This window comes from Calypte anna, unplaced genomic scaffold, assembly GCF_003957555.1.
Source record: "Calypte anna isolate BGI_N300 unplaced genomic scaffold, bCalAnn1_v1.p scaffold_87_arrow_ctg1, whole genome shotgun sequence".
NCBI lineage: Eukaryota > Metazoa > Chordata > Aves > Apodiformes > Trochilidae > Calypte > Calypte anna.
The window spans coordinates 90,517-106,366 of NW_022045535.1; the positions used below are offsets into that span (position 1 = coordinate 90,517).

At 49.3% G+C, this 15,850-nt stretch overlaps 1 protein-coding gene across 1 annotated transcript; it reads left to right on the forward strand.

The window, feature by feature from the left end:
* Window positions 1-5,196: 5,196 nt before the first annotated feature.
* LOC103528993 (keratin, type II cytoskeletal 4) lies at window positions 5,197-12,101 on the forward strand. The gene is made up of 9 exons (XM_008494405.2): window positions 5,197-5,742; window positions 6,939-7,153; window positions 8,294-8,354; window positions 8,942-9,037; window positions 9,827-9,991; window positions 10,390-10,515; window positions 10,924-11,144; window positions 11,570-11,598; window positions 11,713-12,101. Exons 1-9 carry the CDS (start codon window positions 5,197-5,199, stop codon window positions 12,099-12,101), a joined length of 1,848 nt encoding a protein of 615 aa, XP_008492627.2.
* Window positions 12,102-15,850: the final 3,749 nt, after the last annotated feature.

The following is a 15,850-nucleotide window of genomic DNA, read 5'->3' on the forward strand; positions in this document are numbered from 1 at the left end:
TCTGAGTGTCCATCTGGAAAGCTTAATGAATAGGTGCTCATCAACACAGCATTGTTATTTCTCCTGCTTCGTATTTGTCCTTTTATTTCACTGAGGCCAGTGGCCATGTGCAGCTACCACCTCTGCCCTTGGATCATGGCCCCATGGCCCTGCAAACCGTGACTCCTTGTCTCCAGGCTCTCCTGCACTGCTGGCTTTAGAAAACAATCTTTTGGTTGATGACACCAAGCTTTATCCTTGAGTACTCAAGGAACCAGTGCCTCTAGCTTCAGCTAGGTGACTGGTTCTTAGGTAGCTGAATTCAGGGAAGAGGACTCCCTTGCTACAGGTGTTTTTGTTCATTTATGTTGTCTCACCTGCCAAGTCGGTTTCACAAGGCCAGGACCAGGGTTTTCTCTCTCCTGAACATCTCTCAGCCCTCTCTGCAGAGTGATGCTTTTTAATTCAGCATGGCACACAGATCATTTTCCTGATAAAAGCTGTGCTTTCTGCTCTGCTGCCAATAATCTGCAAGCAATGTTTGTGCGTTGTCTGTACATCCCTCTATGATTTTTTTTTTTAAGAAACCTGTTTATAAGCTCACAGAATTAACTCTGTTGCATTAACCACACACACTGCCCAGCTGGTCGTGATTATACACAGCCCATGTGTGCACAGAGACACAGATTTACAGACCTATTGATGGGAACTTGTTGAAATTCAGTGGCTGAATTTCCCTCCTCCCACACTCTCCCCTTTCCCTGTTCTGCTGGAGGGCATCTCTGGAGTCCCTGTTTGTTCAGTGCATGAAGGAACACGTTTGCTGGCTAAAAGAGTCTGCACCATAGAAGAGAAGAGAGACAACTGTCCCATCAAACAGCACAGCAGGATTTCCAGCCTCAAAACCTGATGTGGTTCTTCTCCTGGTTCTGCTCTCTACAAGGTCTGCCCTAGAAAACCTCTTTTTTGCCCTTCCCTTGGCAGCTCTGGCTCTGCAGTGACCATTCCCAGACCTTGGTCTTGGCTCTTGTGCTTTCAACACAGCACTGCCATGCCAGTGGCCAGTGCCACCCCATTACTCAGAGCCCTAATGGGCCACGGGGCAGAGTGTTGGTACCAAGTTGGTCGGTGATGCAAAAGGGCCTCACAAATTCCTATGCAAAAGAGGAAGGTTACAAAGGCAGGAGGTGGACACCACGGGGGGTTTGGCATGAAAAGGTGTTTGTCTCTTGCAAAATAAGCCAGTGAATAAGAATTGTGAAGGAGAGCTGCTAGGCTTAGGTAAACACCATTGAAATGGAGATTTTAAAACCCTGTGCTGCTGCAGACACCCAGCCTACTGCTGTCAGACATCCAGGAGAAACAGAAGCCCTGTTTGAAAGATTCACAAGGAGCTGTGCACCCAGTGCCCAGGTTTTTCATCACGTGAATAAAGAACTGCCCCAAAATACGACAAAATTGACCTGACTGATGCACCTCTCAGGCCATCAAGCATGGCAAGTGCATCAGAGTGGCCATGGGCAGTGCAGACACCCAGCTCTGGTGGGTCTCCACCTTCCTTGCATAAGGACCTTTACTGTCTTCTGCTCAGCTTCTGCCATGGTCACTCAACATCCTCTCACCACAACTGATGATGTGACTGATTTTGGTAACCCCCAGTTTATTATTGCCCAGCAGAAAGTCCCAGACCCAGAAGGAGGGTGAAGATTTTGGTCTTATCCAGGAGCACTGCAAATGTAGGTGGTGCAGATGGGCAGTGAACACCGATGCTTCAGGGACAGCCTGGGAGGAACCTCAAGAATTATCTTGTCCATCTTTTTGCCCCAAAGCAGCATCAAAGCTGTGTCATGGCCAGGAACAAGTCAAGGCTGAGGATGAACAGTTGCAAGGTTACAGGAGGAAAGCGAAGTGCCTGGTGGCAATGGAAGGAGCCCACACCATTGATTCTTCCCTGAGCCCCACAAATCTGCTGCCATCTGCTTTGATGTGGCAGCAGAATCAGCTCGCAGTTAAGAGCCTGGACACAGCCACCTTTGGAGGGCTGGGCCCACAAAACCAAAGGGAGATGTCCCAGGGGCCTCATTAGCAACTTCGTGGTCCCTTTCACAAAGAGCCACAAAAACTGCCCAGCCTGCAGGGAGGGAGAACAGGAAAGTGGCCAAGCCCTGCCAACCCTATTTGCCTGGGAGAGGGTCTTAAAAAGTGGCTTCCTCTTTGGGAGAAAGCAGGCTTGGATGGTGGGGTTGTTACTTCTGGAATCACACCAGGAGGTTGGAAACCCCTTGGGGCTCTTCCTGCCTTCACGGATGGCTTAACAGGTCTCAATTTAGTGAGGTTCTTAAGCAGAACTGATTTATCTTAATGCATTTGGGTTCATGTAAATCTCACAGGACAAATCTGATGGAAGTCACTACAGATCGAGGCATATTTAGAGCCAAGGACCTCAGGGGTTCCCCTGGTAAATCTGGGTGTAAACTGCTGCTTTAAAGCTTTGCTGACTCCCATCAGCCTGAAAGCAGCAGTTTCATCTTTTCCTTATAAAGAGGAAGGTTAGAGCCTTTCTACAGCTCTTCAGACATTAGCTGACTTGCATTCAGCCAGGACAAAGCATGGAGAGATGAAGAAGGGCTGTAAGAAGAAAGTACTTTTGTCTCACTTGAGCCAGTGCTGTACATGTGTGTGGCCAATGACATAAAAGCCATTGCAACCCTTCCCTTCAGAAGACCAAGTCACATCACAGTGCCTCCTCTACCTCCTCCTCCTCCTCTTCCTCCTCCTTTGAAGCTGAGGTAACCAATGCTCAGGGCTTCCACCATGTGACTACGAACTGGCTTTGTGAAAGCTCAGCAGACAGAAACCACAAGCAGTGCCCTGAACTCTCTCTCTCTGATCTGCAAGGCTGGGCACCTGGAAGAAGCCACTTCTTAGGGCTTCCAGGAGGAGCCGAAGGTTGAAGTGCAGGTTTGTTGCTTTCAATCCATGGGGAAAAAGCCTGGCACCGTGTCCCGTGTCAGGAGGGATCCCAGGGCTTGCAGCTGGTGGAGAAATGTGGATATGTGTCCCCCAAGTGGCATTTTCCCTTCTTTCCAACAAAACCAGGGGCTTGGACCATCCCCAGCCCTCCAGCAGTGCCAGCATGACCCACAGGACACTCTGCAGGCAGCCAAGCCACATATGGGAGAAAGCAGGAATCAGACCCAAACCAGATCCAGGTTCCTCACAGCTGGAAAAACTGGCAAGTCACTGCCTTCAAGGGTGAAGAGCTGTGTCTTTCTTGACATGAAAAGGAACTGGAGTGTCTCCCTGTGCTCCTGCTGGGAGAGCTTGGAGCAGCAGCCGAGTCCCAGTCTGTCTGCTCATCATCCTTGGGGCCTCATCTTGGTCCCAGCACAGCTGCACAAAACTGGCATGCAGAAAGCTGGTTTGATGCAGAAAGCAGGTCCAGAGCCAGCTGTGCCACTGCTGCTCTGGCTTCTCCCTGGTTTTCACTTTGCCCATGCTGTATGGAGATCCATAAAGTTACCTCCAGTCCATCCATGGATGCTCTGTCCTTAGGCACTACTCCAGATTTGGCTTCAGACCATGCACCCTCTTGTCTTCCCCACTGCTTGTGCCAACATTTTGGGCCAAACCAAAATAAATTGCCAAAATATTTCTTCCTTTCACCTACTAGCAAGAGGTCCTGGTGCTTGGACTACCTTGAGCAGAATGAGATGAAGGATGAGGTCCCTCAAAGCTCATTTGATTCCTTCACCTGGCTCAGTTTCACCAAGGGAAGTGCATCCCATTGCAAGATGTGCATCCCAATATCCTTGGACCAATGGAGCTGCAGTAGAACTGCTCTGTGATTATAACTGTAGATAGGATTTCATAGCTCATTTCAACCCACTGTGGGACCCCTAAAATAAAAAAAACAAAACAAAACAAAGCAAAGAGCTTCACCTAGAGAGGCTCTACAAATATTTCATATCATCATAATCCCTCTACAAATATTCCATATCATCATAATTCCTTTCCACCATTTTTAATTCAAGACAACCTATTTCAAATATACAATAACGTCAGCTGGGAATCCTCCCAAAACCAGTTAATTTTGCCCCAGCAATTGCTTGTGACTCGTTGATTAGACTCCTGTAGTAAGGCAAAAAAAGGACCTCTATTTGCTTCCAAGCAAATTCAAAAGTCTTTTAAAGAATTTTAATCAAGACAGACCTTCTCATTATCAGGTACTGCTAGAATAATTTATTACCAAATAGCTGTGCCACAGGAATACAAGAATAAAAACTCACTCTGGCTAACATTCCTCACTTTGTTGCATCTGCAGCTATCTCAGCACCAGTCACATCACACCCGGACACCAGACACAGTTATCACCTTCCCCAGGCACAGAATTCAGCAAGAAATCACACTCTGCAGCAAAGACTTTCCCAGCAATGCCTCCTCTTCCATCCCGTGGAGTCTGAGGGGCACAAGAAACCGCAGCTGGACCCATGCCTCAACCTCGTGTGAATCCACACCCCCCGTTTTCCACAGCATCTTCCCCGTGGCTGGATTTTTCCTTGGCTCCATCCTCGTGCATTCCGGGAAAGCTCCAACCCCGTGGGACAAACGCGGCGGCAACCGAGCGGCCTCCGAGAGCTGTGGCCGTGCCCAGGAGAAGAGGTGAATGCTCAGGAGAACTCTGGTGACAATCTGGGTGCTGTGACACCTTCCTGCTCCCCAGGTGCCACTGCTCATTGCTCAAGAGCCAGCCCGGAGCTGGTGAGAGACCCTGGAAGAGGCGGCATCGCCGCGACATTTCGCAGAGGGCCCTGGAACATAATTAAACGCTGTGGTGAAACCAAACCGTAAACAAGCCATGAATAAAAACCCCTTGAATTATTTTGCTAAACTATAATTACACAATAAGGAAGCAGATTAATTAAGTAAAATATAAGTCCTGAAACTGAAGCTTGCAAGCAAAGCAGTTTATTTTAATTTCCACATTATTTCGTATGAGATAGAAGTGTTTGCTGTGGGTTGAAAATGTTGGAAGCCATTCCTTGCTGCCAGGCAGGCCAAACCCAGTGGATAAATTAAATTTTTGCATCTGAGGCACCTCCTGGAGTGTATATAAGGGGAAGGGCTCTGCCTCAGAGAAGCTAAAGGAGTTCTTCTTTCGCTCCCTGCTCCTCTCTCGCTCTTCCACCGCTTCTCCTCCCGTCTCCCCCCACCACCATGAGTCGACAGTGCTACACCTCCAGCTCCCTCATGGGAAGAAGGGGCTTCTCCTCCGCTTCTGCTGTCTGTGGCCTCGGCAGAGCCAGCGGCAGCTCGGCCTCCGTCTGCCAGGCAGTGGGACGGAGATGTGGCATCGGGGGCTTCAGCAGCCGGAGCGTCTGCGACCTGGGCAGAGGGCAAAGGATTTCCTTCGGCGGGAGCTGCCGCAGCGGGGTCTACGGCGGCCCCGGGGTCGGACGTTGCGGGGTGGCTTACGGCGGGGGCCGCTTTGGCGTGGGCACGGTCGTGGGGTTTGGCAACTGCGGAAACTACGGGGGCCTGGGCGGCTACAGAGGCCTTGGGGATGGAGTGACCATCGGGGGCTATGGCGGCAGCATCGGCGTCGGTGGAGGAAGATCCGAAGGGATTCGGGGTGTCAGCATCCACCCGGAGCTCCTCAAACCCCTCTGCGTGGGGGTCGACCCCGAGGAGTGCCAAGTGCGGACCCATGAGAAAGAGCAGATCAAGAACCTCAACAACCAGTTTGCCTGCTTCATTGACAAGGTGAGACCCCACTTCCCTCCTGCAGGCCCTGTGGCTCGTGTCTCCAGGCTCTGGTAGATGGATTGTCTCCAGGAAGGCAATGTCAGTGGCCATTGCTGTTGGCATCTTGACCTTCCAATGGTCTTTGATAGACCGTGGTGGCCCTGACCTGGGGACTTTGGATTTAAGCCTTGCAGTGGGGCAAGTGCATGGCTATTTTAGGGTTTGATGGTCACCAGACTGCTGAGTAAATAAATCAGGAGTGGCTCCAGGGCTACAGTAAATCAAAAGCTGTGAAAGAAGGGATGGACACTTGGAAATGTGAAAAGGCAGAGCAGGAACTTTTGTTACAAATGAATAATCTGACATTGATATCACACCTCTATAAACCCTAAAGGACTTCTGCATTTTAAAAAAATAGTTTGTGTAGTTCATCAAGGAGCTGCAGAAAGACAGATGCCTAGCTAAAATGAAATGAACACTTTCAACTTCTCTGTCCCTCCACTCTGCCCATGAAATGATTTGGTGGTTTCATTGATGTTATTTTTATTTATGCTACCTTAAGTCAGCCTAAAGGTTTTCATTGCTCTCCAGAGATGTATCATAGGAAATGATTTTTCAAACAGCAGAGACGCCTTTGCTCTCTCTGATCTTGATTTTCTTTGTGAGCATTTTTTGCAGCTGGAAAAACCAAACCCATGTAAGAGGAGCCACTCTGCTTCCTCCCATTTGAAAAATGACTTATTCATGACCCATACAGGTTCCCAAGTATGAGGGAGCTCTTTAATCTAGAAGTGAAAGGCATGGAAAATATCTGTGGGTAGAGTTTAAATCAGATGCATTCAAATGAGGTCCTGGATGGAGCTTTTACTGCTGCGATAGACTCGTTATTGTAATCAGCCCATCAGGGGAGGCAGTGGATGCTCCATCAGTGAGGTGTCACAGGGCAAGAGGTGGGGTTGGTAGAGCTTTTGTCACATCAGTGATTGGCTTCCACGCAGAGCAAAGGCACTGATCCTGCTCAGCTTGAGATCTGAGCCCTCTGTGGGACCAGGTTTAGCTGAGAGAGGTTGGCCTGACCCAGGCTGGTGAGAAATCAGCGCTCAGCCATTTCTGATTTTATTTTTATTTGTTACTTTTGGAAGTAGGGAAACCCAGAGCACCTTTTCCTGGGACAAGAGGGGGATTCGTGACTCTCCCATCTCTTCCTCCCCCAGGTCCGGCTGCTGGAGCAGCAGAACAAGGTGCTGACCACCAAGTGGGAGTTGCTGCAGCAATACGTCCTCCCAGCTTCCAGGAGAAACTTGGAGCCTGTTTTTGAGAACTTCATCTGCAACCTGAGGAAGCAGCTGGAATGTGTGCTGGGGGAGAGAGAGAGGCTGGAAAATGAGGAGAGGTGCCTCAGGGACCTGGTTCAAGAGTTTAAGTGCAAGTAAGTGCAGATGGAAACTGCAGACCCAAGCATTTGATGGCCAAGCAGTGAAGCCAATCCCATTGCTCTTGTTAGATCCAAAAATTGGGCACTGGGAGGGAGCAGGGCTGGGCACACCAGTGCTGGGCTGGATTTCTGTTCTGGGGTCCCACTGCTGTGCCTCAGATGGTGGTGATGGACTGGGAGAGCTCTTTAACCACAGCCTTTCCCTAGGGAGAGGGACAGGGAACCACTTTTCCTCTCCCTAATGCTCCTGCACACCACTGTGGTTTCCCAGGTCAGATCTTCCACTTCTTCCATGCCTGTGGCTCCCCAGTGTGTTAAATCTTGTGTCCCCAGTGCCATCTGATCCCACAAACCCCTCAGCCTATTTGTCTCCATCCCACGCTTTACCCACATTGTCTCCATTGGGGTTCATTGCCCCTCCCAGGGGGAATGTGGGAACTGTTTTTTTTTAATCTAAGTTGCAGATATTCCATAGCAGCTGCCTGTGTGCTCTGCTGCATCACAAACTAGGACACTCAGTGGCTGGTGGTGCACAGCCCAGGAGAAAGGAGTAATCCTCCTTTCTCCAGAGATCTTACAGTCAAGCATCTCAGAAGTTTTTTTCTCTCTGAGCCACTACCAAGGAGGTCAGAGTCATAAAATCATCTTGTGAAAGTTCTTCTAGGTCTCAATTATTTGGTCATTATGGTGCAATGGCTTTGCTTCCCATTGCACCTGGGAGTTTCAAAGGTTTCTCAAGCTCCTGACCTCCCTTGGGGCACTTTGGCTGTAGAAGACTCCACAAACACTCTGAGCAGAGTCCTGGATGCTTCAGAGAAACATCACCCAAAGTAGCAGGGCTAGAAAAAGCAGTCCCAGCCATCAGCTGAGGTAGAGGGTTTTGCATTTCTAGTGGTTTGGCCTGGTTTACTGCCACCTCACTCCATGCTGCTGGCATCAACTATTTAAAACTGCTGAGCAGAAAGCCCAGTGGGGAGGAAAGAAACAGCAAAAATTAAAAAGGAGGTACAAAGCAAATAGGGAGATGCTGTGGGTTTAATCATGCTTCTTCTGTTCTGCATTGGCTGCTTGGGTGGCGGGGACAGGACCCCTGGGTCTCAGATCCCACCCTTTTCCTTTCCTTTCCTCCTGCAGATATGAAGATGAGATCAACAAACGCACGGCTGCAGAGAATGAGTTCGTGGTTCTCAAGAAGGTGAGTGACACAGGGACAATGGTGACAAGAGCAGAGGAGAGTGGCAGGAAAGTGGGCAGAACCTGGGCATGGGGCCAGGGAGGGAAATACGAGAGTCCTGGCACCGTGGCACTGCATGAGTCCTCCCCAGGGAGCCCCAAAATAGAGGCAGCTGAATGAATCTGGAAAACCTCTACCAGGTTGTAAGTAACTGCAACACAAACTCAGATGGACTTTCTGCATGTAGGATGAGGGGAATGGCTTTGGACTGGAACAAAAGGGATTTATCTTGGACATTAGGAAGAAGTTGTTCCCTGTGAGGGTGGTGAGACCCTGGCCAAGGTGCTCCATCCCTGGAAATGTTCAAGACGAGGTTGGATGGGGCTTGGAGCAACCTGGTCTAGTGGGAGGTGTCCCCACTCATGGGAGGGGGCTTGGGACTGGATGACCTTCAGGGTCTCTTCCTGCCCAAACCAGTCTGAGATTCATATGATCCTCTGATAGTTTTAGAGCAAGAAATAGTGAGGACTCCTCCAAATCTAACAGAAAACATGGACTTTGCCCTTTATTCTCTGCCTCTTCTCACCTGATGCATGGTGTTGCTCCAGGATGTGGATTGTCTCTATCTGACCAAGGAGGAGCTGGAGGTGAGGGTTGGTCTCCTGAGGCAGCAGCTGGAGTTCCTGAAGTGCATCTATGCTGAGGTAAGAGCTCCTGGCTCCTTCCTGCTGCCCCGGGGACGATGCAACAGCTGCTGTCCCCTGAGCTCCATCAACTGAAACTAAAAGCAGGAAAGGTGCCTCTTCTGAATATCCCGAAATGGCACCCCCAAAATCTAGATATGAATTCAGTAACAACACCATTGCACACACCTGGGGAGCAAAGAACATTCTTGATCATCTCCTAAAGTGTTGGCTGAGAAGGAAGAGATCTTTTGCATGAAAAGCCTCTCAACTTGTAATTTAATCCATCCCTGGGTACACCTGGTACATCTGGAACATCTTCCTCTCCAGAATTTATGTTTTAGGACTTCATGTTTTAGCTACCTTATTGAAAAAAATGGTGAAATCAACACCTTTCTTTAAAATGCAAGATGTTTCTTTAACAAAACAGACAGAGGACACTTAGTATTTGCACCTTTTCCAGCCAAACACCTCCCAGCACTCTGTAGTACTCACCCAGCACTCACCCAGGAGCAATTCATGGCCCAGAAAACTGCTGTTGCAGCCAGAAATGCTGAGTTTGCAACCAAGCAGGTTGCTCCACCAGGATTCCCCACCCCTCCTTAGGGACCTGCACACAGCAATCCCATAACGTCCCACTAAAACTGTCCCCAGCTGCCACCTTTGGCTGGAAACCACTCAGCCACCTGGAGAACTCCAGTTAGGTGTTAGCAGAACCTCCCCCAGACCTTCACCATCACACCAGACCCTCCTGTGTGCCTGGTTTGGGCTGGTGGAGGGACAGGGACTGACATGTGATGGGTTTTGCAGGAGAGAGCTCAGCTGGATTGCCAGCTGTGTGACACCTCTGTCATTGTGCAAATGGACAACAGCCGGGACCTGGACATGGAGGGCATCATCAAAAGTGTTGAGTGCTGCTACGAGGAGATTGCCCAGAAGAGCAAAGCTGAAGTGGAGGCTTTCTACCAAACCAGAGTGAGTATGCAAAGCATCAGCACAGATGGGATACATTGGCCAAGAAAACTGAGGACAATTCCTGTCTTCCATGATGCAACTGCACGCACTGTAGTTTGCTAAAGAAGGTCATGCCACCACTTCCCCAACCTTAAAATGGCAGTGTAAGACTTTTCTGTAAAACCAGAGCAGAGTGTTGCTTCAGAGAGGTCTCCTCTGTGCTCAGTCATCAGAACCACCACCCAGTTCCCAAAGGGCAAACGCTCAGGACCTGCTCAGAACAGTTGAGCTGTCTGGGTTGAGGTCATGTCTGGGTGCATCCCCAGGAGCACCAACACCAGTGTGGCTTGGGAGAGTCACCAGCTCTCCTGGAAGGGGCGACTCAGTCACATTAATGTCATCTTCTTCCTGTGCAACAGCTGGAGGAGCTCCACAGCAGCAGGGGCAAGTTCTGTGATGACCTGAAAAACAACCAGAGTGAGATAGCTGAGCTGAACCGGATGATCCAGAAGCTGCAGTGTGAGTCGGATAACGTCAAGAAACAGGTAGGATGAGGGGCAGAATGCTGCATGGGCAGCTGGGTTTGCAGCTTCTCCAGCAAAGGGCTTTGTCCTCACCATCTCCCACTCTGCAGAGCTGCAGGGACCTCCACCCCAGGAGGGTTTGTAGCCTCTCATCTGCTGTCGATACACAAAGAAGCAGATTAATTCCTCCCTTAGCAAATAAGCAGAAACTTGATGGTTTGGCTATAACAGTGTTTGCTGTGTTCTTTCTACCAGCCAGCAGCCAACAGGTCCCCTCCATCCCAAATATCTTGATCCTCACATGTGTCCAGGCTCAGCCCAGGCTCTCTGGCCCTTCCTAGTTTAGAAACAAGGCGTTACACAAGCAACCCTGGGGAGATGCCTCCTAATATCCCCACTGCTCACCCCCTTGCCTGTCCCTGTCCCCAGATCTCAGCCCTGCAGACGGCCATCTGTGATGCTGAGCAGAGGGGTGACTGTGCCCTGAAAGATGCCCGCCAGAAACTGGTTGACCTGCAGACTGCACTGCAGCAAGCCAAGGACAAGATGGCATGTTTGCTGAGAGACTACCAGGAGTTGCTGAACGTCAAGCTGGCCCTGGACATCGAGATTGCCACATACAGGACACTGCTGGAGGGAGAAGAGAGCAGGTAGGAACACCCCTGGTTTGCAAAACCCAACAGAGGAGAGAGACAGCAAGAAATGCTGGGTGGAGGGAGGTAGCTCCCCAGAGGTGCAGAGGGGAGCATTGCTCCTGGTTCCTTCTCATGCTCTTGAGGCATCTGGATGACAGTACAAGGAGCACCCTGCAGTCAGATCTGCCTCTTGCAGCACAAAAAGATGATGGGATATTAAGGTTCCTTTGGGATTTGGGAATCCAACCCTGCAGTGCTTGAATGAGGAGGAGGTGGTGGGGGGGATAGTTTGGACCAGCACCTCACATATGGGCACACAGAAAATCTCATGTACCCGCAGGGTTTCTATGGAGTCAAGAGCTGGGCAGCACCTCCAGATGCTTCCCTGTTTGAGTAATATTTCTCTAAATGCATCTTTAAGACTTTTCTTTTCTTAACAGGATATGTACCGGCAACCCTGTGAGTGTCGGTAAGTTAACGAAGTTTCCCTTCATTTCCTTACAAGTCTTTTAGACTTTTAACTTCCTTTACAAGCTGGGTTTGAGCTGCCTGGGGAGTGACAGAGCCTGTTTTTCTCCCACAGCCGTGGTCAGCGGCGGTGGCACCGTCGGGGAGTGCAGATCCCTATCTGGAATGGGAGGCAAATGTCCAGTCAAGCCAGGAGGGGCCGGCATGGGGCTGGGGGTGGTCACCTCCTTCCCAGGGGCTGCCTTTAGCACCCGCAGCGTGGATTGCCTCCCCAAGGTGGGGGGTGGGTTTGGGGCAAGGAGCACGGTCAGCTGCGTGGGCAGAGAAGTCATCTCAGGGGTGGAGGGCATGCAGTGTGCCACGGGCATGGGCAACCTGGGCAACGTCGTCTGCGCCGGCGTGGAGCAGTGCAACCCTGGAGCCATCATCATCCCCGGGCCGGGGGTCTGCAGCACTGGGAGTCGGTACAGCACAGCTGTCCGTGTGGTCAGAACAACCCGGTAGAGTCCAGAGGTCAGCCACACGTCCTGTTTTAAAATAATCAGCATTTCTGCAATAAAACAGTATTCCCCTTCCTTCTGACAGCTATAGGGATCACACAACCATGCGCTGCCCGTGCACACACAGCTAGGATAGTTGCTCTGCCAGAAACTCTTTGCATGACTAAAACCCACCTTCTCTTGCATCTTCTTGGGGGGGAACTGACCCTCTACAGTCACAGAGAGGTGAGAGGCCAAACATGTCTTCACATGTCATCTTGGCTCTAAAATCATTCTCTGCCTGACCCCCTTTCAGCAGTTTTTTGTTGGTTTTTCTTTTTCCCTTAATAAAGCTATTGCAAAAGGGATGAAAAATTTGGTCATCCCAACTTCAGAAAGAGAAGCCACGTTTTAATTGTCCGAGATGGAGCTGTGGCTATTATTTAACTTCTTTAATGACAGCAGAAAATCCAATTTTTCCTGTTTATGAGAGGGCTGGTAATGGTTATGTAAATCGGTCCAAGTTGCTACACCAGGTTTGGTAGAGCAGATTTTAATTACACACTGATGAGCACCTTATATTTCTGTAGCTAAATGCATGCGTTGTTTTCCCTGTGTGTGCACCAGACAGGCGGATTTAATGCTTTTAATGTGTAAGTGAACAGAGTTGATTAAACCTTCGCTTACTCCAGACTTGCAGCTGTACCTTCAATAAACTACATGCATAATTCACGCTTTGCTTCATGGGTTTTATTTCCCTCCCTGAGATTATAAGAGCACAGATATTTTCTCAAACATTGAATCTCCAAAAGGATGGGGTTGGTAATGCACAAGAAGTGGAGCTTTAACAAGTCTATTTTTTTTTTTTTTTTTTGAGCCTTTGTCTGCTCCCCTTCCTGATGTGCTTTTGCATCTCTTTATTCCATCCAGAGATCAGTGTGACCACAGGGAAGTCTGGAAATTCAGTGTTAAGCTGGATGTTTGACTGCTCGTGGGATGTGCAGCTCACTTGAGGTCTCAGACGCTGTCTGGGGTTTGTGGAGGCAGAACAAAAAATCAGCCAAGCCCTTGTTTAAGGAAATCAGTGAGAACTTCAGAAAAAACCTCTCCCACTATTTCAGGAGACTGGGATTGAAGTGGGATCAGGCTGCACCCTCCCTTTGCTCTGTTAGTGTCATAGAATCATAGAATGATTGGATAGGATGGGATGGGATGGGATGGGATGGGATGGGATGGGATGGGATGGGATGGGATGGGATGGGTTGGAAGGAACCTTAAAGATCATCAAGATTCAACCCCCCTCCATGGGCAGGGACACTTCCCACCAGACCAGGGTGCAAAGAGCTTCATCCATCCTGGCCTTGAACACCTCCAGGGAGGACTCATCAACAATCTCCCTGGGCAAACAGTGTCTTTCTACACTCATGATGAAGAATTTCTTCCTGTTATCTAACCTAATCTCCTCTCTTTCAGTTTAAAACCCTAACGCCTTCTCCTAGCACTACCTTCTGTGGTGAAAAGCCCCTCCTCAGTTTTCCAGTGGACTGGAAGGCTGCTCTAAGGTCTCCCTGGAGCCTTGTCTTTTCCAGGCTGAAGAGCCCCAAAACTCTCAGCCTGTCTTCACAGCAGAGGTGTTCCAGGCTTCTGCTGGGGTCCCCAGTTTCTGAGGGATGGGGACTCACTGAAGGTCTCTATAACAGGGTTTGGAAGGGCTGGCACTCATCACAGCTGGATGCCAGGAAAACCAACCAGCCTTGCCAACATCTTCCCTCCCATGGCTCTGTTGGGTGCAGCTGAAAGCCCCTGAGAAGGGCCATTTGGAGAAATCTGTTTCTTCTGACCCAGTCTGGAACTGGCACAGGGTGTGGGTCAGTTAATTTATCCCATGCAAGAAAGAGACACCAAGGATTTGAGACCTGTAATTTATTCCCTGATGTCCCACTCTGCTTCTTAGACTCACAGCTCCTCTGCCCAAGCTTCTTCAGGGCTGGAGGATGAGTTCCACCACCCTGCCAGGCTCAGTCTGGGTGTGATGGGGATGGAAACCCCCCACTGGATCCCACTGGTTGAGCACCTCCCTCTGCTTCTCTCCCAGCACAGAGGCTGTGTCCAGGTGGTCTCAGGTTCTCCACATCTGCAGCATTCCTGGGATGGAAAGCAAGATGGTTTGTTGGATGTCATCAGTAGGCAGCAGGTCACTAATTAATTTTTAATAAATGACATGCCATGGCAACACTGGCTGGGCTTGGGGGGGGGGGTGGTGAAAGCCAAGTGGATCAGACCTTTTGTCCCACCCGCCTAAAGTGGATGTTTTTTGAAATGGTCATCTTCATCTTTTCTCAATGCATACAACTTGGACTTCATCTTGTTTCTATGTAAATAACAACCAGAAACACCCAAACGAGAAGCTCCCAGTGTCCCAGCAGCTCATAAGAATGTTGATCACCTCCCTGCAAAACAATACCTGCATACCCATAACAAGCTGGCTCCCCAGGGTACCAAAGCAGCCCAGCAGCTCTTCTGCTTCTGGGAGAAAACCTTCAATCATCTCTGTCCTTCTCAACACCTGAGTATTGCAAAACCCTTGTTTTCTGCTGCCTGCTTGAAGATGTTCAAGTAGATCAGGCTATTTGGGAGAAAAAAGGTGAGGTGCAAGTTTTTTTGAGCAGTCTGGAGGTCAAATCCTGCTCGGTGTCACTCTGGACAAGCCCCTTGGTAGTTTAGAGGAGTTGATCCCAAATGATTAGTGCAGTATCTGCCTTTTCAGCCCAGAAACCTCAGCTCCTCCACACAAGAAACCAGGGCAGTAAAGAAATGGTGCATTTATCACCCAGCCTTTGCATCACTCACATACCTTGTGGACAGTGGGCTGAAGGAAAAGGAGTGTGGGAGCCTAAAATGACAATTCCCTCTTTCTTGTTGGCAGCCCCACCTTTAATCACATTATGTTCATTCAGCTCTAAAATCTGTTCTGAACCTGTTTGTCAGCTTCAGGACAATCTGCCTTTACTGGGGTCAAGAAAGCATGAAGACAATCTCATTTTCCCATCACACCCGGGCTTTGAATTTTATGCAAATACCCAGGGCAAGAGATGTTCATGAATTTCAAGGGACAGCCCAGGCAGATCCAGACCAGACCAACATTTTCCAAAGAGAAGCAAACTGGTCTCTACCAACCAGGAATTTCACACTAGGAAATTCTACTTGAGTGACCCAACTGTCCCAGTTTGAGCCTTCCTGGCAGCATCTCCCTAAGGATAATCAGGTTGTTGGTCTTCTAAATTTAGTAGAACACACAAAGCACCTGCTTAATTTTTCTTCCAGAGATGCCAGTGGAATTTTTAGCTCATACTTAATGGTTTTATAGCAATGAGGCACACGAATGCATCTCCAAGGGCATGCAGAGTCCTGTCCTATAAATGTGTTTAAGCCCCAGTCATGCAGGCAGCGTGAGCAATGCCACCAGGACACTGCTCTGCTGAAACCAACCCGAGCTTTTAAATACAAAGAACAAAATAATAATAATAAAAAAACATTGCAATTCCACCAAGTCTGAGGTGCCAGAACATGTCACCACACCCTACTGAATTTGCTCTTTTTCCCAAGGACTCCAGGAAGTAGAATAAGGAGAATTTGTGGGAGTATTTTTCATGCAGGTTACATCTTTGCTTTTGGCAACATTTTGAACTAAAAGGTTCAAAGGTCTTGAAAAGAAATCACAGTTGTAAAGAGCTAGTAACTCAAGACTGGCTACATCTTAATGTTTGCATGCAA

Bases quoted from the DNA above. Each gene is read 5' to 3' on its own strand.
- LOC103528993 (XM_008494405.2), top strand. From the start codon at position 5,197: ATGAGTCGACAGTGCTACACCTCCAGCTCCCTCATGGGAAGAAGGGGC. The intron at 5,743-6,938 runs GTGAGACCCCAC...TTCCTCCCCCAG, and splicing joins TTGCCTGCTTCATTGACAAG to GTCCGGCTGCTGGAGCAGCA. The intron at 9,992-10,389 runs GTGAGTATGCAA...CCTGTGCAACAG, and splicing joins AGGCTTTCTACCAAACCAGA to CTGGAGGAGCTCCACAGCAG.